The sequence below is a fragment of the Pagrus pagrus genome (assembly GCF_965226575.1).
Source record: "Pagrus pagrus genome assembly, chromosome: 7".
Classification (NCBI taxonomy): domain Eukaryota; kingdom Metazoa; phylum Chordata; class Actinopteri; order Spariformes; family Sparidae; genus Pagrus; species Pagrus pagrus.
The window spans coordinates 17,967,609-17,990,269 of NC_140191.1; the positions used below are offsets into that span (position 1 = coordinate 17,967,609).

A 22,661-nucleotide genomic window follows, 5' to 3' on the forward strand; every position below is an offset into this window, starting at 1 on the left:
AAGTCAAGCCCAGGGATCCCAAATTGATTTGAAAAGACAACATTTACAGCCTTGTTCCAGGCAAAATCTTCACTGGAGCTGCTAAGCTAAAAGCGTTAGCACACACCCCACCACATGCCACACTAAGAGGGTGTAAATAACCTCTTTTCAAACCAATTTGGGATCTTGGGTTTTCCAGAGACTTGGTTTGCACCGGACAAGCTGTATTGAGCCATTATATGTTGTATTTTTCCAGAGGAGAATGCTGCAACTCTGTTTTGCTGTGAAGCTCCAGTTCACCTGACTTTCCATCAACACGAGGGTGAGTAGATAATCACTGAATTTTCATTTTGAGTGAACTTATCCTTTAACCCTGTCCTTAGTTAGGTCCCCTGACCCTGACATATGTATATATATATATATATATATATATATATATATATATATATATATTCCTGGTAAATCATAATTATGAGATTAAAAAGTAATAATAATTATTATGATGCATATTTCATAATTTCAATATGTTTTATCTAATAATTGTGATTTTTATATCATCATTTTGAATTTCTATTTTGGATTTAGGATTTATCACTATCTTTAGCATAGTTAATGTTAACTGCAGCACTGTGCAGTAATTCAAAGGCAACTCTATATATGGAAAATTTATTCAATGTCAAACATGATGTTTTAAGTAATCATCTCCAAAATGCTCTCTTTGTCCATCAGATATTCTATGCATGCCTGTGTGGGGTATTTGATTGAATCTTTTCACAAACTATTATCATTAAATTATTACATAATCAATTAGCATATTGTCCTTTGCTTCTTTTTCCTTTTTATAGTTCCATTTTTATGAGGGTCAATGTCAAGCTGCTGGTTTCGCTCTTCTTTGACAAGTACTTGGTTAATCATTGCTGAAGCAGAAACTGCATTCGTCTGTGGCCACATCAAGAACATGTACTGTAAAGGACACTTCAGAAGCAGAGGGAGTCTTTTACCAAGCTGCCATAACTTCTAAGTAGCTGGTAAATATGGTTTGTGGAATTCTGTAGCATTGAAAACACGGACATCTGTGTTGCCAGAATCAACATCCTGTCCAAAACCATGTTTTAAAAAAAAGTGTAGCATCCAGCGTGCTTCACAGAGCTGAGAGCTATTTATTGTACACAGCGTATGAGTCTTAGAAACCTCGTTAGGTCTTTATTCGGTGGTCAAGTAAATGCCTTGTGACTCACTGCTCTGCTCTGTGCCACACCCAAGAAACCAAAATCCACTTAAATCATTTGGGGATTTCGTGATGCAGTACTCTCATATGTGCACCTGATGCTGCTTGATTGCAAGTTTGTGCCCGTCCACAATGGGGTTACAGAGCGGTTTCACTGGCAGGGAATCAGTAACTCCTACAGGTGCTCAAAACTGCTTAATAACGTCCACCTGCGTTTAAATTTCAATTCAAAACACAAACAGCATTAAAGTCCAGTTGTAATCTCATATAGTTTTGATGAACTGCAGCTAAAAAGGAGATACTCAACTGTCTAAGTGCCACATTTGTATGAAGCAGTGCTCCATAATCAGAGATTATGGAGTGTGGCCAGAGTGTGCAACATGTTTTATAGTTTGAACCCACAGAGAGCAGTGTAGCAGCATTTTTTGCATCTGGTGATTTACTGTCTGCTGACTGTAAATGTCAGGTTTGTTCCTCAACTGTTCTGCGCTCTACTGAGGCATCCTCGAGTCAGAAACATGTCTGCCCTTTCATTGCAAAGTCGTTCTTAGTCAGAGCTCGGATACAGCCAAATACTGTGACAGCATGGGAGGCAGCTACATCTGTCACACGCTCTTTGATACTTTCCGTTTTGATTTACAGTCACGCTCACCAAAGCTATGAATTATGGTCATGAGGACAAGTAGCTTTTCAAACGCACATACTAAAAACACACTGGTTCGAAACACCTGTCCGTCAATTTACAGTAACGTAAAGTCTGGGTGAGAGTTGTACTCTTGTGTTTGTGTGAGGGAAGACGTGAGGAGAAAGGCAGATGTGTTTCCCTTCACAGAGGATGTTATATTCTTAGATACTTGCTGACATAGACCTGTACAAACCACACAGTATACAGCACATCATACAGTTGACTTTAATTTCTTTGCTGCTCAGCCAGACGCCATGGTGTTCTTGATCCAGGAGATGTAATTGCAAACTTTTGTGTACACCCCGGGCTTGTTTCTTAGGGCGCAGCCGTGCCCCCAAGACACGACTCCCTGGAGTTGCCCGTCACACATCATCGGACCCCCGGAGTCACCCTGAAGAGAAAAAAGATGGGGTTATCTTCACTGATACATTCTATATACATCAAGAGGCAGAAACATACCCCCGATCTCTGTATTACCTGACAGGAGTCCTTCCCTCCCTCCAGATAGCCAGCACAGATCATGTTTTCAGTGATTTGGAAAGGATATGCATTAAAGCATGTGTCATCGCTCAGGAGAGGGGCGTCCAGGCACTGCAACTGATGAGGGTACCTCGCTGGAAAACATAGAAAAAGAGTATGCACCACAAGAAATTCACAATCCTTCTGTTCATATACTTTTTTTGGTGTCGCTTTTTTTTTTTTTTTTATCTTAAGCTGTGAAAATGCCCTCTTGGATGCCCCTGTGGTAGATAAAACATGATAAAGTAACCTCTAGGGTCCCTTCCAGTGCCCTTTCTGCATGCTGGTGCCCCACCACACACAGCTGGTGCCCTTTTTATTTTTTCACCCCTGCCCCTCAAACATCCAAAAGAGCATTCTCTCACTGTCAGATCGTTTCTCTAGTTATCGAGTGCTTGACAGCGTGTAACTCACAGCCTTCATCGCTGGGTCGAAGACTGCCCCATCCAGAGATCTGACACTTTGTCCCGTCGCTGGCACACTTTGAAGGAAGAGTAGCTGGCCGTACGAAGCTGTTCAGAGTGGCAGGTCGACTCAGTTTGATCAGCATGATATCACTGTCCTGAGTGCGGGAGTTGTAGTCAGGGTGGCGGATAAACTTGGCAGACATGATGTGCTGCTCAGTCCCGTCAGTTTCCCAGAGGTCATGCTCTCCCAGTCGAACTTCAACATCTGACCTGGAAGAAATAAATATGTATTTAAGGTGACGTCGCACTCTTGCTGCTTCCACCCCCAAAACTAGCTTAACAGTACCATGTGTAATGAGAGTTTCAAAAATGTGCAAAGACAAACTAAGACAGTTTTGGTGAGTTTTATTTTGTCTCTTTCGAGTTTTAATGTTTTAGGTTGAGTTACATTTTTATGTAAACAAAACTTAAAAAGAATTTTTAACTTTTCATGAAAAACATTATTCCGATTGTAAATTAATAATTTGACAATGTTCACCAGGTTTACACGTGAATGCAACGAGGGGGAGACGTAATCCCACATTTACTTGATACATGTTATCAGTAACACCTTTAACAGAGCAATTCAGCTCGTCTTTCCCGTGGTTATTGAGATTGTATTGTATTTTCTGCTTAATATGGAAAATAGTTACAAACAAATAGTTACAAATAGTTTTTTGACATTTTGTGACATTTTTATTTTGTTTATCTATTCGACTAAAAAAGCTAAAAGAGCTTGTATAACAGCAAACTCGCCACTCGCATACACCTCCCAGCTGAAACTATGGAGGGCTGCACTGTCGAACTGTCAACTCTTGAGGTACAAAGTGATATTACCAGACAGGACAGGCTGGAGCTCGCTGGTGAGCATGCTAACTTTAGTAGATATCGCTGCAACATAATACATAGATATCTTCAACAATGCCAAAACTTATTTTCTACTAAAATCCTGGCCATATCTTACATATTGCACCTTTAAGGGACAATCACAATGAAAAAGCTTTTTAAGAAAAAAAAAGGTTTTAAGTTTTCAAACACTATAGATACTCTCTTACTTTGTTTTGCAGTGTGCAGCAGAGAGCACCCACTCCTCAGACAGGAGAGTCCCACCACAGAAGTTGTACCCGGTCCAGAGAGACACTTGGTAGGGCACAGAGTTCTTTGGACACTCATACCCTCCAACAATCTTCTCATCTCCCTCCAGGGCAACTGCAATGATAAAGACAAAAAAAAGAAGTGACAAAAACAGAGAAAATGATCATTTCAGAGTATCTGAACATGTTAATATCACTTCTGTATTATACCTGCCCCTCCAAGGAGAGCCAGAAGAAGGAAAAGTTTCATGACTTCTATCAGGCGGTTGTCCTAATGTGTCCTCACCTCTTAGTTTCAGGTATTTTAGTCCTCTTATCTCCTGTCTCTCAAGGTCCCCTAGGTACAACTCAAACATGTGTTACATTTCCCCAGAACACCATAATGTACAGTATACAGTAACAGACAGAAAAACAAGATTACAAGTCAATACTGAGAAAAACAGCTTGGATGAAGAAACAATCTGAATTGCAAATACTGACATTTGGAATTCCCCTTCAGTCAGCACATACTGCATGTGTTTATTTCTTGCTGTGGTTATGTATGTGTGTTTTGTGTGTATGTGTGTGTGTGTGTGTGTTTGTGTGTGTGTGTGTGTGTGTGTGTGTGTGTGTGTGTGTGTGTGTGTGTGTGTGTGTGTGTGTGTGTGATTTCCATTAATTGTTGAGTAATATCTCTCTACATTTAAGCTCGCAGTTCTTTGTGAATCAGATCTCATGGTGGCATCAGTACATTTTTTTTAAAACTCTGTCAATATGAAAAATGTTTTCTCACGCTGATTTATTTCAGAACAATACTGGATTTGGCATGTTTACTGCCGTCAAGTGAGCCACAAAGTGCCATTGGTCTTAGTGGATGTTGAGTAAGACTTGTGGGTGGCCAAAACAATATTGTGCCATTACAAGTGTGCCAGTTTTTTAAATCCATAATGCCAAGAGAACAAATCACAACTTGAGGGTCCAGTGTGTTGGATTTAGGGGCAGAAATGGAATTTAATATTCATAATTATGTTTTCATTGGTATCACCCGAAACTAAGAATCCTTTTTTGTTAACTTGATGAGTCTTTATCTACACAAGGAGCCGGCCGTCTTCCACCAACGTGATGCGCTGCCATGTTTTGAGAGAAGCCCAGGACGACACGGACCACCGGCTCTAGAGAGGACCTTTTGTGTTTTTTTGCGTTTTTTAGTGGCCACAGTAGAGGAGGGTGAGACGAGGGGTGTTCAGGTGGGTATCAGTCTGCAACATCTCCGCTAGATGACACTAATCCCTACACACTAGACCTACCTAAGAAGTAGTAGTGTTGTGATTACTTATATAAGATAGGCGGTCTGCTTATCAGGAAGCTGCTGCCTGGAAAAAATGCAGTATGTTCCCTGTGTTGCAATGCATGATGTGTGATGTGTTCATATTCTCACATGTTGGAAAGCTGACGTAAAATGATCATCCCAATATAGAACATACTCAGAAAATGTAATACAGTGTCCTGTATGTTAAGTGTCAGTTTTTCTTCATTAATTTTAGTTACTGCATTTGAAACAGGATTTATATTGACATTATTATTATTATCTTCTATATACACAATTTAAATGAGCTACAAAAAAATAAATGGCCTGTTTCAGATACCCAATGTGGATCATGTCCCTACAGTGTAGAAGTGTAGCCAATAGTTCAAGTGAGACTGGACCACAGGACAAGAGAAAAAAGTTTTAAAAGTTGGTGAGAAGTTTTTAAACATTTTTATGATGTTACTTTGCATGACAAACAGTTACTACAGAACAGCTAGGAGGAGACTGGACAGATATTAAATGTTATTTTCGAGGGTTGGTGAGGGAACCATAGCTTCACATCCATACCAACATGTAGGACGCATGAAAGCATACAGGCACTGACCTCAATTTTATTAATATTTTATTAAGAGTATCCTGTTTAATATTTTATTAAGAGTATCCTGTGTTATTGAATTGTATGCTGGTATGGGCATTCTGAAATCATTCGAGACAAATTAGGAAAAGTTGTGAAGAACTGTGGGATTTTTATGGGATCATGATCTTTACTACCTCTGACCAAGGCTGACTCAGAAGGCTGACGATTACAAGGGCACAACTCATCCACTCTCAGTGCCAGCCACTCCCTTCTGGTCAGAGGTATAGATACCTCAAGATCAGAACCAGCCAAGCAAAAAACTCATTTATTCCCATGCATGATCTGTAGGAGTCTAGGGAAATACATGGACCGGGGGTGTGAAATAAATGGATACACAGGGGATGTGCAGTGTACTCACTATTCATTTTATGACGATAATTGCTGACATGCCCTTTAAATGTCTGCCTGGACTGTGATGACATTGATGATGGCTGCTACAGATGATATAGGCCGTTGTTGTTTTTGACTATCTAAAGTGTTTTGAGTGTGTCTGTATGTTCTGTGCTGCAGCATAAATCACCTCTCAGCGAGCATAAAAGGTTTTCTAAGTCTCATTTCTAAAGCAGAACTGTGTATGACAGTTTCATTTTACGGTCCTGTATTGAAATTCAATCTGGTCAACAGCTTGAGAAACCAGTGTATAGTTTTCCTCTACGTCCTTGGCTTGGCTACCACATAAAGGAAACCATAGCTCTTACTGTTTCGACAGTGCAAAAGTCACTGCTGAGTCAATGTTTCAGCATGGAGACGAACCAAGAGGAACGAGGCTCCGTTACTCATGTATGAGTATAGGTGTTTATCAGCAGCAGACAGGAAAACATTTAAATGTGAGGGTGCATTTAACCAAACCCTATGATTATACACTTAAGGTTAAAATATAACGCATTCCCATCTAGCACAGGCAAGTTCACCCCCCCCCTCATTACTGTGTGGCACACACACTGTCTGCCTCATTCCTTTTGCAACCTGCGCATCATTGCTTGTAGTCTTTGATTGCAAACAAGTGTGACAAGTTGGCACATTCTGCCGGGAAACACGCTCTCTGTGAAGATGAAAACAACTCAGGTTGCATGTGTGTTCCCTACTGTTTGTACACTTGTGGTGTCTACATTTCACTAGACCTATACCATAGTGATACATTTCCATTAAAGCTTCAATAGTAAACAGGCCACAGAACATTTCAGTGGCATTTATTAGAGAAAACTAAATTGCCAAAATCGTTAAAATGCAGAAAGACCCTGAGCTAATTGCTCAGAAATGTCTTTGAAAGTCTCACATATGACACCCAGATGCTTGTTTCACTTCTGCAAAATTGCATTCGGGATGTGATCAGCTGGATGATTTTAAACAAAAGATAAGCACTTTGCAGCTGTCTCTGCGATCTTAAACTGACATTGACTTTCAAAACTTACGAGCACCACATAAAAAGTCCAGTATTTGCCACCCTGATCTTTAGTTAGAATATACAGAAAGGATGAAAACTCCCATTGATTTCACCATCAGGCGTTCTTGTTTAACCATCAGGCGGTCTTGGTTTTTTTGTTCCGGTTCTCCTAATCCCATTCCACTGTACCTCAAAATACACTCGGACAGACAGAGAGAACACTGTGTCAAAGAACTGCATTACTTATGCATTGGCAGGCTTGTTTGCTGTCTGACAGAGCCCAGGCTGATTATTCATATCCCTTCGCTCTGCTGAGGGGCCCAGGCGCTGTGGTTGAAAGTAGGGATGAACGTAAGGAAGTGGTTTAGGTTATTGAGGTTCAGCTTTTTTTCCCCGTGTGTGGTGTATTTCGTGGAAAAAAACTGTCACCGAGCCATAGGGGCGAAAGGACGTTGGCACTGGTTTTGACTTGAAAAACAAAATTCCTGACCTCTCCACACCCGTGAGACAAGGGTTTTGATTTCCAGTCAGCGCCGCAACAAGATCAACAAACCTTTGAGGTTTCAAGTGCACAGCAGATTCTCACTATTTGTGTCTTTATGACAGGAGTGTAGAAGTTTCAACACAAACAGTAAGTGTACCAGCGTTTCACAAAAGGATTTAGAAACACTGTGAGCTCACAGTGTTTTGCACTCAACAGCACCGAAAAATACTGGGTGTATAACGGTGTCGCTGCGAGATGGAGCATGTCATTAGTACCTCACTGTCCCACACGCAGACTTACACAGACTAACAGACATTTTAGTTGTCCCTTTCAGGTTGCTGCCCACCTTCCCAGCTGTTTTAGCAAATAATAAACCCCCAAAGTCCAACTGCATATATCACCCTCTGCTCAAACTAAATTCCCTTTAAACCTCCACTAGTTGTTTTACACACCCAAATTGGTATTTGTGCGGCACACACATAATTGCACGTTTGGTTGGTAAATCAAGAACTCTGGCAAGCCCTCAGCTCTGAAGGCTTCCCTCAAACTATAGCCTTGGGATAGCTATTAATATCCCCTACAGACACCAGCAAAATGCTCTGCCCTTCAGTTCTGTTGCAAAGCTACACAGCAAGAAACTCGAAAGGACACATTTTATCACAGAAATCACAGGTATTGCTCAACAGGAACATAACCAAAGTAGTCATATTGTCTAGACTTTAGCCAAAACAGTGGAGTAATTTAGTGTTATAAATGGAGCTGTTCACTGTAGTTCTGAAGCCAGTGATGAATTTAACTGGGTCAGCTTATTTTAAACTGTTTCCTGTACTTAGAATGAATTGTTTTTGGACCTGGTGTAAAATATCTCTCCATGGGGTTTGATGCTGAATATTTATGTATCCAGAAAAAAAGGCAATGATAACACAGCCATGAGTCCTCCTACACACTCCAATAAGGGTGTTGCAGTGAACTCATGCCGAGACTGAGAGCTTGTACACGGACACATCCACAGACATGTAGTGTCTCTCACTCTTTCACTCTTTCTCTCTTTCCTTACTTCCTCCCCCTCACATCTGGACTATTGGCAGGACACAGTTCCTGTGTGGTGTGTGTGTACATTAGCAGGGGACTCAGTTTTAAGGTTGGGCAGGTTCTAGCAGCCAACACGATCTCATTTAAACTGATCAGTTCAAGATTGTGTTTCACCGTGTGAACCACTGTTGTAGTTTGGATCCTTAAAGCCATCGCAGAGATGCTTGTTTAAGTTGTAAATATCATAACCTCAGATGCAGACAAGATGTAGAATTTCAGCTTTTTTCAGTGAGTATTACGAGCTAAAACTTCTGTAAATATAAGTTCTAATAAACCAGCTGTTTTTCTGAAAGAAGTGCTTTCCAACATCTGTTTAATTTCTGTTGATTAACTTTGCTTAAGATGCTTTTCAAGAATGTCAAATTGAGCCACATCAGCTTTAGTTTAATTTGGTTTGAATTCCATACCTATGGTGTAGCCTGACGTGCACCTCCCCAGAAATGTCACTACACATCGCAGCGACGTGGACCGCAACAACTGTGAATGGTCCCGCTTCGTCGAATCACATTTTCTGGCTTCTCCTCCAGGGCTTTGCAGCTTTGCTGGTACTGGGGATCGTGACCTGTAGCTTCCCCAGGAAACACACCGCCCTCTTGGGTTGTTGCAGTCCCTCCTGATTGGTCAGCTGCTGCTCTTCTTGGGTTATGCTTCTGGGTTATGTGTCTCTTGGCTGGAGAGAACGGAAAGGCTGGATGTCTGAAGGGCGGTAGCAAACCTCGCCTTGCTGAGGGGCGGCCTTCACTGCAGCCACTCACCTGTCCACTCTGCACAGCCCAGAAATACAGCTGTTAGCACCAAAAAGTTGGTGTGTTTAAAGGGGAAAGTCAGCTGACAATCCGCTCACTGCCGCCAGCAACCCAGACACACCAGCGCACATGTATAAATGCTCTCCACAGTGTAGGCTACTTGCATAGGTTACAATATAGGATCAGCAAAGAGTCTTCGTGCAGCCATAAATCAGCTTTTATAGCAGCTGCAAGGAAGTTTTGTTGGTCATGGCGGCCCCTGTGGACAAAAGCAGTATGAGCACCACTGCCTCCTGTGGTAAAGATCTTAACCTGGACGGCACATTTATTTGCTTTAATAGCAAGTGAAAGAAAGAAGCAACATATTGTTAATTCCATATTAATATCATATTGTTAGTGTTGTTTATGACTTACTGTATCCAACTTGGACAAGTGAGAATCGACCCTGCGACAGGCATTAAGAATAACAATAGGCTAATAATTATAGCCAATCTTCCAGCTGATGGTTTTGTTTGCTTATGTAGTTCATATAAAGCAATCTGTTGTAAATTTAAACATACTGTAATCAATCTTGAACACTTTTTCTTGTTCCCGTGAAGAAACACGGGTTACTGGGGATTGACCAAACAGTCCATTCATCATATTTTGTCATTTTTCATACAAAAACTCCTCACATCCATGTCATGCAGATGTACAAATGTGTGGGCAGTGGGGCAGCAGCAGGCGTAAAGAGGAAACATGTGGGAGGAAATATGAGCATGAAGTCAAACTCAGATGAAAAAGTTTTTCCCCACTCAAAGGTAGGGCTATACTCATGGGACATGAGAAGGATTTACAGTCTCTCCAGCCAAAACTCCCCCATGTCCATGCTTCCATCTTGCTCCTATTAGTGTATTTTCACAGTTTTCATCAATACTTCCACATGTGATTATTTATAAAGGAAATCTGGAGTTTTAATTAAATTTTATGCTTTGCCTGGTTTATCTAGCTAATCTGTAGGTCCTTGTAGATCCATGTTATTGCAAGGTCTCTGCATAGATTTCAGTTCCAATTTCTAAAGACTCTGACAACTTGAGTGTGATATATCTGAGGTGAGACAGCAGCAGGAATGTGCCAGGCAGGTTTGAAAGATGAAATTGTGGGGAATTACGGCTCAGAATTGCTTCAGGGTGTGTGTATATATGAATTCTCTTTTGTTTTAAGATTGCAATCAGGTCTGCGGTTGTTTGCCAGTCCCATTCTGTGGTGATTCCTACACTTATGCACCTTTTGGCACTCACTGTAAATGTCAAATGTTTCAGGAATGCATGGCTCAGTGTAATGAGTATTCCCGAGTGGCCAAAAACATCCTATCATATCCCCCAAAAGTTCCTTTTTTTAACTTTAAAGTTCATGCTACAGTTTTGCTTCAAGGGACTAGAGAAAATGACTAAGCTGCAAAAGCCATGGTGCATATTTACTGTCTGAGTGCTTTGTAGTGGTGTATTCACTTGCTCCCATTGTAACTTGTTCCATGATTTATTAGTGTGCTTCTCTAACATATTGAATATAGCTGTTGCACTTCAGATGAGTTTAACAATTTCAGAAACAGATGTGATTAATAGTCCATAAGACGACGCTGGCAAATAGGAGCACTGGTGCCCCCATGTTTGAAAAAATTTCCCAAAAGTGCCCTCTTGGACGCCCTTCCAGTGGACTAAACGTGGTGAAGTGCACTCTGGGTGCCCTTTCAGTGACCTTTTTGTTCACTTACGCCCCACTGCATAGAGTTGGTGCCCTTTAATTTTTTTCGCCCCTGCCCATCACACATCCTGACTCTGCCACTGAGTAGAAACATACTGCAACAGGTAACACAGAACTTTTAAATTGCCTCCAATACTGATCCAGATTCCAATAATGTGATACAAAATTGTCATTTTTAGTCCTGATCCATTTTGTTTGCAAGTTTGATTCTGCAGAAGCGGCCAGCTTCAGATGGACAGTGGCACAGTGGGAGTAGCCTGCTATTTCATGAGACAACCCAAAATTATCGACCGACGCTTCTGTGACTTTCTTATACTGCAGGGTGAAGAGGCCGGGCATTAAATATGCTGCGTGTCCAGATGTCGATTCACACAGTCAACACAGGCATATTCCACTTAACCTCAAACAAACATGAGCTCAACCCGCATGGAGAAAAACATATTACGCAGCAGGATCACTGGTGCACATGAGAAGTCACGGCTCCACTCTTTCTCAGGTAGTCATCTGCAGCAACCCACAATTTATGCATTTAGTTGTTTGGTTACTTGGTGTTTTTCGCTTGTGGACTTTCCCGAGCGACAAAGGCTCCATCGTGCAGCGTTTGGAGGAGACATGTCTTGGCAAGATTCTCGAGTCATTAGCAGCACACAAAAGCTACTATTACTGCAGCAGACAGCAGCATGTCACACTTTGTCAGTGAATTATATACACATGTGCTGCATCTTCAGACCGTGCGCACATGTGTAACCCACCTATCAGTTATGATAAAGTCACTTTGGAAAATCTGGGAATATATGTTTTGAACTTGAGTCTTATAGTAGAAGAAGTTTAGTGGTCTAGTGTGACCATCCTGAGGTCCCGCCTCGATGGGAGCGATGACGTCACATATTTAAGGATTCAGGGATCAGACCTCCGCAGACGAGTCAGACGTGAGCGGTGTTTCCTCTGGAGCGGGCGCATCCTCATCGGACCGGCGCTGAGAGAAAGGTACAGTGCCTCTGTTACTTTAACCCCGTGTTTCACAGATAGTGAGAAGAAGAGGCAGACAACTAAAGCGTGTGAGGAGGGCTGTAGGCTCAGTGAGCTCTGGGGAAACATCTGTCTGTAATTTCAACCGCTTCGTTTCAGAGAGAAAGAAAGAGAAAAGTCTTTACCAGCAATTAACAGCGCAAATACAGTCCGACTGTTAATTAAGCCTGTGTGGGCCTGTTTTTATTTATTTTGTGTTTGTTTGTTTTTTTTTTAGTTTTTTGCAGTGTGTGGGAACACTTATGGGTTCATTTAGGCTTTTCTGATCCTCACTTTGGAAAAAACATTTGCTCATCAAATTCTGTTCACAGCAGCCCTGATGTGAATTTCATTCAGCCGAACAGTTTGTGCATGTTTGGTGAGACTCAAGGATTACTATCATGGATCTGCCAGTTACTTTCACAATTAGTCGATTCATCGTTTAGCCTATTTAGTGCAAAAAAAAAAAAAGAAAAGAAAAGCAGCAAGTCCTCATATTTAACCAGCTGCAACCAGTTATTGTTTGACTTTTTTTTTTGCTTGAAAAATGACAAAAACCATTAATCAGTTATGTAGATTGGCAACTCATTTCCTTGTAATCAACTAGTTGCTGCAGCTCTAACTCACAATACAGTGTTTCAAGTTTGTTTGCTTATGATTCAGCCGCTGACTGCCATAGAAAGTTGGGGAACTTTCCTCAAAATGTCATGGAGATTTGTCTAAATTTCTACTGTGGTTCACTGAAAAGTCAGTGAATCGCGGTTGAGACTGTTGCACCACAATTCAAACCAAATGTCTATGTGAACAGGATCTTTTACAGGCCTTTCTGGCATACATGAGAGTGGACTGAATATCCTAACTTTAAATGGAAAAAAAATATTTGTGTTCTATGTAAGATATTAAAAGGTTAACATTTATAATTATTTTTATTACAGGTGTCAAGACAATGATGGCGCTATTGACCGCTACCCCTTTCTATCACATCAATGCAACAGACGGCGCTGAAAAAAATGGCACTTTGTACGCCACCGAGGACGACTATGATTATACAGACGATCCTGACTACACGGACGAGCATGCTGAGCTGAGACAGTCTCTCAACATCATGTCTCTCATCGTTTACTCCCTGGCCTTCGTTCTTGGTGTGCTCGGGAACGGGGTGGTCATCTGGGTGACCGGCTTCAAGATGAAGAAAACTGTTAACACAGTTTGGTTCCTCAACCTTGCTGTGGCCGACTTCCTCTTCACAGCTTTCCTGCCTCTGAGTGTGACATACACAGCTTTGGATTTCCACTGGCCTTTCGGCAAGTTCATGTGCAAGCTGAACAGCTCAATAAGCTTTCTAAACATGTTTGCCAGTGTCTACATTCTGGTGGTGATCAGCGTGGACAGATGTGTGTCTGTGGTGTGGCCAGTCTGGGCCCAGAACCACCGAAGTGTACGTAAGGCATCTTGTGTGAGTCTGGGTGTTTGGGTACTGGCTCTGAATCTCAGTGCTCCATACTTCGTCTTCAGGGACACTGCTCCATCATATGAAAATCAAGACATCATCAACTGTTTCAACAACTTTGCTTTTTCTGATGATAACGACACACTATCTGTGAAACAGCTGCGACAGATTCGTCACCAGGCCATGAGCATCACTCGCTTCCTCCTGGGTTTTGTTGTCCCCTTCACTGTCATTGTCTCCTGTTATGCTGTGATAATCCATCGTCTCAGGAGGAACCGCACCCTGGCCAGCCAGTCAAGTCGCCCCTTTAAGATCATCGCTGCCGTTATCACCACCTTCTTCCTGTGCTGGGCTCCTTATCACATCATGGCTCTTATTGAGTTGGTAAACCACATGACTAATCTTGAAAGTGAAATATTGGACCATGTCATCACTATCGGAGTCCCTATAGCAACCAGCCTGGCCTTTCTCAACAGCTGCCTGAATCCTCTGCTGTACGTATTCATGGGTCAAGATTTCAAAGATAAAGTCCGCAAATCCATCCTGAATGTGCTGGAGAACGCCTTCCAGGAGGAGGTGTCTCGCTCTTATACCTACACAAACTCAATGGTCACCAGTCGGAGCAAAGAAAAGTCCTTTTCTGATGCTGAGGTGTAAGCTTGTCCATGACAACTAATACTGTAACTGTACATAGAAAATGTAATTGTATATAACCCTTTTTTTTTTTTTTTTTTAGTTTTTTGTTGTTTTATTCACGCAACCTTGAGGTGATCTGTAGAGGGGACTACCTTATCACTCGGTATTTTGCCTGGATGGGTGTGGTTTTGCAGGATGTACCAGAAAAAGTTCTGTGACCGTCTCAGCCCGTGGTCTGAGTGCTCGTTGTTTTTCAGTAATTTGTGTATTGAATCTTATCTATGTGCCTGGAAATGAATAATTTGCCTAGTAAGACTGTTTAGGTGGTTTTATGAGAAGTTTTCTGGGGGCGCCGGCCCTTTGCTGCAAGTCATCCCCCCTCTCTCTCATCCCATTTCCCTGTCATATCTCAAGCCTTCCTTTCAAATACAGGCATAAAAAAGGAAAAAAGAAAAATGCTCGATTAATAAAAAATTAGAATGTTGTGCGAGCCAAGCAGACTTTTGTTTTGGCGACCAGAGTTCACATCCCGCAGGGAATTAGTTTTGTTTTATGGCCTTTAACTATTAGACATAGTCTAACCCTAACCCATGAATTTATTGTTTTCAGGTATCTAAAATAATTTTTGACTTTCAATTGCAAGTTTAGGCAGTAAAACTACTTGGTTACGTTAAGGTGGGAAAACTACTTGGTTAGGTAAAGGCAGGAAAACTACTTGGTTAGCTTTAAGCAGGAAAACTACTTGGTTAGATTAGGGCAGGAAAACTACTTGGTTAGGTTTAAGCAGGAAAACTACTTGGTTAGGTTAGGGCAGGAAAACTACTTGGTTAGGTTAGGGCAGGAAAACTACTTGGTTAGCTTTAAGCAGGAAAACTACTTGGTTAGGTTAGGGCAGGAAAACTACTTGGTTAGGTTTAAGCAGGAAAACTACTTGGTTAGATTAGGGCAGGAAAACTACTTGGTTAGGTTTAAGCAGGAAAACTACTTGGTTTGGTTAGGGCAGGAAAACTACTTGGTTAGGTTAAGGCAGGAAAACTACTTGGTTAGCTTTAAGCAGGAAAACTACTTGGTTAGGTTAGGGCAGGAAAACTACCTGGTTAGGTTAAGGTGGGAAAACTACTTGGTCAGGTTTAAGCAGGAAAACTACTTGGTTAGGTTAGGGCAACAAAACTTCTTTGTTAGGTTAAGGCAGGAAGAATACTTGGTTAGATTTAAGCAATAAAAATACTTGGTTCGGTTTTGGGAAAGATCATAGTCTGAATTAATAAATCAGGATTCACTTTTGGTGTCACAAGGGACAGGAGCAGCAATGGTCACCAAAAATAAAAATCATCTCTGTTTGATGTTAAGAGTGAAGTGGCACCCAGCGCGAGCCGACAAGAACGTGCATCAGGCATACAACCCTCTGTGTGACAGAGGAAATACTGAGTTTTTAGGGAGTCCCATCTGAAAACATAATCTCTGATGGGGTGTGGATAAGAGTTGTGCCTCCTAACTTCACCTGCAGTACTTTCAACATGGTAGAGCAGACAGATGATAACATTATACAGTAAACTGTAGTTGTATTTGTGATGCATTTGTGGGATAAGGCATTGTGAAATGATGGAAAGCTGAAATGTGTTCTTTTTTTTGTAAGATTGTTTTTTTTATTTTTAAATGTATTTATGTACACTGTAAATTTTAAAAGTTGACTTTCCTCTAAAACAGTCAGGAAACGGATTACCTCAGAATTATCAAGTAGACTATTACATTTAAGTTTAACAAGCTAAAAAGTTTGAACAATTTATTAATTATTAGTCTAATTTTGAGGTAATCTGTAATCTGATTTTTTGATAATAAGATCACTTTGTCAGATTGTACAATGGAGGCCATATCAAGCAGCCTCTTTCAGTTTTACTTGATAAACTTTGTTTTTTTCCACTACATACACTCCAGATCTTGATTAAATTGTGTCAGCAAAGAAAACAAGCAACTCAACAAGTCCCAGTTGTTTATTGGCTGTAATTGTAGACTGATATTAATAATTAGAAAGACTGGGACACCCTAATAACATAGAAATAAGGTTAATTTGACAAACAACACCATGCCTTTCTTGCCTTATAATGTATAATAATAATAGAATATATCATGCTAGAAGAGATTTACCTGAATTAATAATCTACAGTGTGAAATAGTGTTGCTGAACAGACTTATATCAAGTTAATTTCCCAATTTCCCTTGAACACCTTGCTCAAATCAATCACTGATCCCATTATATGTCGTTTATGATCACCTGACAGTGGCCACAAAGGCGATCTTCGGGTATATACAAACGGAAAGTGAAGAGGTCAGCTACACTACTAAACTAGTGGTCTATTTAGTCATTTTTGTCTTTTTCTTATATCGCCTGCTGTCTGGCAACACCGTAAAAAGTTGATTGAACTGACTGCTACATGTCTACTGCATGCTACATGTTATTTACATTAGTTATGCCAGGTTAATGTAAGCCTAATACATATGATAGTGACTATGAGATTATAATGCTTTAAGTAGCAGTTGCAATGTATACTTGGCTTTGTGTGATCTTTGCTCATTGTTAGTTGTTTTTGGGGGGGATTTGTCTGTGATTATACCCTGAGTAAATGCATATTGTACTATAATCAGATAATTGTTATGTATCATTTATTTCCCTGTTTTTCTGTTTATTTCAAGACTAAAATTAAGAATTATTTTCATTATCAATTAATCAGGCAGTTTTTTTCTCAATTTGCTCAGAATTTATTGAACAGTCAATTAAAATAGATTGTGAAAATTGTTTAGGGGGGACATCTTCATGTGTGTTGTTTTGTCCAGCCAATAGTTAAACACCCAAAGATATTCAGTTTTCTTTTTAAAAAACAAAGAAAAAACACAAAATATTTACATGTTAGCAGCTGGAACCACTAACTTTTTGACCGGAGCAATAATTTAAGGGATCAACCAGTTCTCAAAATGTTTGCTGTTGATCAATCAATCGAGTGGAAAAAGAAATTGATGGAATAATTATTCTATTCTATGTACTGGTATATGTGGTATATGTGATGTAGCATTAACCTAGCTATAAAAGCTTTATTCTATGTGTAAACAATGTAAATGATAATTTGATTGATTTGTTGTTGTTGTTGTTGTTGTTGTTGTTGTTGTTGTAGCTGTACTTAGAGTCCATAAATGATGATAATAATGATGATGGTTATTGTGGTTCTTGTTGTTGACATTATTTACATCATAACAATATTATTTTGGACTTTGGACTGGATCATTTGGACTATTTTGTATACTCTTAATGTACATCTCATAACGACCACATAACTTCACAAAACACACTGAAAAACACTGATCTAAAAAGTGAAGTGAATAATTTATTTTCACTATAATTCCATACATATAAAACACAATGAGAGAATGTATATCAATTTTTGTCATATATCAAACATCTAAAAAGTTCCTATCAGATGAGGGACCCTGGGACATAATCTTAACAATTGGGGGTCTGATTAGTGTCAGTTTAAGGGTCCTTGATGGGCACAAGTTAGTGAACCACTTATCTAGTATCTAAACAGAAAGGTAGAAATGTATCTATCTATCACCTTCACATCCCTTCTGATATAACACCTGATAATATTGAATCATTACTAAGATGTAGACAATCACAGGATGTTTTTATAGTTATTTTGTTCTTATTTCATAAACTTGGCCAGTAGAGGGAGCTGTTTTACACACCAGGTGCCTCTCATATCTGAATGTATGTTCTGAATGTTATCTGAATGTATGTTGGTGATGTCTTTTATGACGACAGTGAGGAAGGCCACAAGCTGAAACACATTGGTGTGACAATAATTTATATTTATATATATACTATTATACCACAAATGTTGCTGGAGTGTTGACCTCCACTGATTTTTCTCTTCTCCGTGGTTATAGGAAGTAGGTGAAGTTTTCTCTCCTCTGCTTCTCAAAACAAGGACAGCAAACTTCAGAGGAAAAGCCACAGGAGCAGACTGATTGATTTACAGCCTTTAATAGTGCAAACAGTGCTATCAATCTGTTTGCACTAATAATAACAATTAAATCAGCATGTTCCAGACCTTTTAGGGCATTCCAGTCAAGTCAGGAAGTCGTTTGTTATTATATATACATATTATGAGGGGGCTTTTTGTGCCAAAGACAGTTATTATCGGCAGCTTTTACACCGTGTCTATTATTACAATAACTCAAACTCAACTGGGTTACATTTATGATGTTTTTTTGTTTTTTTTAGAAAAACCACAACCACAAAAAAATGTATCTAAAAAATTAAGACGAGCTTTACTGCCTCATTAACTTATCATAAATCATACTTACTGACTAAAATACTTAGTTTGTCTTTCCACAATCACCTCTGATTTGGTCATCAATGTTTTTCAAGGTGTTGTATTGAGGTTACCATGACAAAAGTTGCCAGCACTCTTTGTGGAAACTTTTTGTGCTTGCTCAAATGTGTTGCTTAACTGAATGAGTAATCGCCAACTGCAATGGCATAGCAGTGGTCTTTCCAAATTTAAGACACACACAGATTTAAATTACAAAACAGGAATCGGAAAAGAGGAACATGAAGACAACTTAGAGTTCTGCAATTACTCTCACGCTAATACTGACTAAAGTAATGTCACAAAATGATCTCTTCTCACTTCAGATCCCTTTTGCTTGCTTGTGGAGTTGGCAGACAGTGATTTGCCAGCTATTTTACAAAACTGTTTGGAAACCTTCAATTGTTGTTGACAAATGCTGTTGATACTTTCTGGTAACATGATGCAGGGTGAAGAGAGGAGACACTGAAATATAGAACCTACCTGGACATGGGGAAGTGCGTGTGGATCCTCCTTAATTTGGACGGTGACATCACTACTACCCCATGTTAGTCCATATAAATCAGTCAGATGGATTACTTCTGCAACAGATTGATCCTCAACTGACTGGAGAGCTTTGAGAAAGGTATGTTACCTCTGTTCATTCTCCTAATTTGGGAACAAGACTCCTGTTTGCATGTGCGTGCTATGCTATGAGTTATGTATAGATTTGTAAGGCTTGAAAAAACATACAGCCTTCTTGAAACTGCAATTTTTACAGCAGATTGATAATTATGATGAGACTTGCAGAGTGAGAAACATGTTTTCAAACACATAAGATATATAAATATTGATATTATAAGATGTTATTTCTATTGCAGGTCTCAAGACAATAATGGAGTTTAATGCTACGCCTTCCAATCACACCAATACAACAGATGTGAATGAGGACTATGAGTATCCCAATGAGTATCTTGAGCTGAGAAAGTCCCTCCACATCATGTCTCTCATCATTTACTCCCTGACCTTCTTTCTTGGTGTGCTCGGGAACGGAGTGGTCATCTGGGTGACTGGCTTCAAGATGAAGAAAACAGTTAACACGGTTTGGTTCCTCAACCTTGCTGTGGCCGACTTCCTCTTCACAGCTCTCCTGCCTCTGAGTGTGACGTACCTGGCTTTGGATTTCCACTGGCCTTTTGGCGAGTTCATGTGCAAGCTGAGCAGCGCAATGAACACCCTGAACATGTTTGTCAGTGTCTACATTCTGGTGATGATCAGTGTGGACAGATGTGTGTCTGTGGTGTGGCCCGTCTGGGCCCAGAACCACCGAAATGTACGCAAGGCTTCCTTTATCTGTTTGGGTGTTTGGGTTCTTTCTCTGATTATCAACACTCCAACCTTAGTCTTCAGGGACACTGCTCCATCATTTGTTAGTGAAGACATCATCACCTGCTTCACCAACTACGCTCAAATTGATTATTGGGTTGATTATGATACGACGGCTGTGGAGCACCTGCGAAAACTTCGTCATAGGGCCATCAGCATCACCCACTTCCTCCTGGGATTTGTTGTCCCCTTCACTGTTATTCTCTCCTGTTATTCTGTAATAATCTATCGCCTGAGGAGAAACAGCACCCTTGCCAGCCAGTCAGGCCGGGCATTTAAGATCATCGCTGCTGTTATCATCACTTTTTTCCTTTGCTGGGTTCCTTATCACATCATGGCTCTAATTGACATGGCGAATTACACGGCTGCTATTCAAAGCCCAACATTACACCATGTCACCATTGCCGGGATCCCTATAACCAGCAGCCTGGCCGTCATCAACAGTTGCCTGAACCCTCTGCTGTATGTTTTCATGGGCCAAGATTTCAAGGATAAAGTCCGCAAATCCATCCTGAATGTGCTGGAGACCGCCTTCCAGGAAGACTCCTGTGGATCCCAAGCTGATACAAAGTCAACGGAAGCCAGTCAGAGCAGGGACAAGTCAACTCTTAGTACTGGGGTGTCAGACTGTCCATGAGAGGACTAAACAAATACTGTTTAATTTAAATGGACAATTTAGTGAAGTGGTCACATTTAATCCTTCAGAGCAAACACTGCTCTAGATCTATGCAGTCCTAGAGTTATAGACTTATTCAAATGTAAAGCGCCATGTTCTGGGCAAAAGAACCCGGCATTTTCACATGGTAGAACATCATAAAATATTTATTTGATCGACATTGGTCTGCATGTGGCACCACCATACAAAAAATATTTAACTGAATTTAGATTCCTACATATCTACAACATTCTTCGATCAACATCCGTGGTATATTTTTACTGTAAGGAAAGGCAAATAAATACATACAGTAGTTCTTATGTAAGAAAAAGCTGCATTTACTTGGCTTAGTTTGAAATTTTGGTCCTTCTTTGTTTTGTACTTGTTTATAGACTTCCGTCATTATATTCCTGTACCAGCAGAGGGAACTGTTTCATTAAGTACACTTAAGTGAGGATGTGGGAACATGTAGATATATTTATAGAACTATCAGTAACTTTTACAGCATTGTGTGTCATTGTCATTATTTGTGATGAATTTGAAAAGTTTATTAGTGGAATAGTTTAGATGTAAATGTAAATATGATCCTTTACTTTTACAAGATAATATTAATGATGTATGCAAGATATTATAATCCTCTGTCTTTTTAAAAAAGTTATAATGTTTGATACAATCTTACAATAAAGACATATTTCTGGAATTGCAATTGAATTGTAGGAACGTTTCATCTAAAACCAAATTGCAAAGTAAAGCAATACTGCAGATTAATATACAACAATAAGCCTACAGAAAATGCCCATCTTTCAAGAACCCTCTGCACTGAACTAGTTATAAGTTATAAGATTAGATTATGCTGCAAGTTGCTTGCTTGGTTAGTCAAACTCTAGTGCAGATGTTTGTCTTTAAGATCCACACCCAATTATGAAGAAATTGGTTGTGTTTGTGTAATCCTGCTGACAAACCAACCAACAAATGGACAGGGGTGAAGACAACCTCTTTTGCAAAGGTAATTTTGTATCTTCCTGTTGATAAAGGGGAAGAAGAAGCAATAATTAAAAAAGGACAAATGATAAAGGAGGCAGGAATGATGGGAGGTGGATAATAAAATGCAATCATATTTCAAAGGCCAGAAATCTATAAATGCACAGAGGGTTAGGAGGGGTAAGAGGAGGGACAATGTCATGCGAACTAGGTTAAGGTTGAATGATACAGGTCCCAACAAGACCCTGTTCATGGGGAATTATGTGTGAAGAAAACAATACAAAAAGTTTGAACTCAGGGAATGCAAAATGTAAGCTACAAGGAAGAAAGTGAACGGCTCCTACGACATTAGGAGGACATAGAGAATTGAATCTAGATGGATTAACAACTAGATGCCCAGAAAACTGTAGGCTAAATGCATTTTTGAAGGTTACATGGTTATATGATGGATTTAGCAGAGTCTATATCCATTTAGTCAATAAAGTTATCTAGTTTACAAAGATGTGTACTAGAGTCATCGTGACTTGGACCTGAGTCAAGCCATGTGACTGTTTCAATTACAGAGTCCAGAGTGGACAGAAGTGGACAGAAAACAAATGACTCAACTTGGACTTGGATGTTAAAGACTTGTGACATGACTTGAGACATGATGACTTAAATGACTTATCTGTTTTTATTTCTGACTGTCGGTATTTCAAACTGGGATTTTTGATTGAGAAGAAATTAAGAAATGAACCGTCTTTTATACAATATTTATTGATTGTTTGATTATGAATGTTTCACTGAATATCAGTTAACACTACACATAAATATTAAATTATTTGTCCTAATATTTGAACAGGTTAAATAAATCAGCCAATAACATCCTCGTGATGCA

General features: G+C 40.0%; 2 protein-coding genes across 2 annotated transcripts; one reads left to right on the top strand and one right to left on the bottom strand.

Moving 5' to 3' along the window:
* Window positions 1-2,132: 2,132 nt before the first annotated feature.
* On the bottom strand, window positions 2,133-4,307 carry LOC311260133 (trypsin-3-like; the record flags this gene model as incomplete). The annotated part of the gene is made up of 5 exons (XM_084357648.1): window positions 2,133-2,283; window positions 2,370-2,506; window positions 2,826-3,088; window positions 3,913-4,066; window positions 4,238-4,307. 5 exons carry the CDS (start codon window positions 4,305-4,307, stop codon window positions 2,134-2,136), a joined length of 774 nt encoding a protein of 257 aa, XP_084213774.1. The 3' UTR covers window position 2,133.
* Window positions 4,308-12,260: 7,953 nt separating this feature from the next.
* On the top strand, window positions 12,261-21,434 carry fpr1 (formyl peptide receptor 1). The gene is made up of 4 exons (XM_084357649.1): window positions 12,261-12,312; window positions 13,269-14,436; window positions 14,614-14,675; window positions 19,644-21,434. The coding sequence occupies exons 2-4, from the start codon at window positions 13,280-13,282 to the stop codon at window positions 20,783-20,785; spliced, it is 2,361 nt and encodes a 786-aa protein (XP_084213775.1). The 5' UTR covers window positions 12,261-12,312; window positions 13,269-13,279; the 3' UTR covers window positions 20,786-21,434.
* Window positions 21,435-22,661: the final 1,227 nt, after the last annotated feature.

Coding starts and splice junctions, on each gene's coding strand:
- fpr1 (XM_084357649.1), top strand. CDS start 13,280: ATGATGGCGCTATTGACCGCTACCCCTTTCTATCACATCAATGCAACA. Junction 14,437..14,613: donor TCCTTTTCTGATGCTGAGGT/GTAAGCTTGTCC, acceptor GTGGTTTTGCAG/GATGTACCAGAAAAAGTTCT. Junction 14,676..19,643: donor TGAGTGCTCGTTGTTTTTCA/GTAATTTGTGTA, acceptor TTTCTATTGCAG/GTCTCAAGACAATAATGGAG.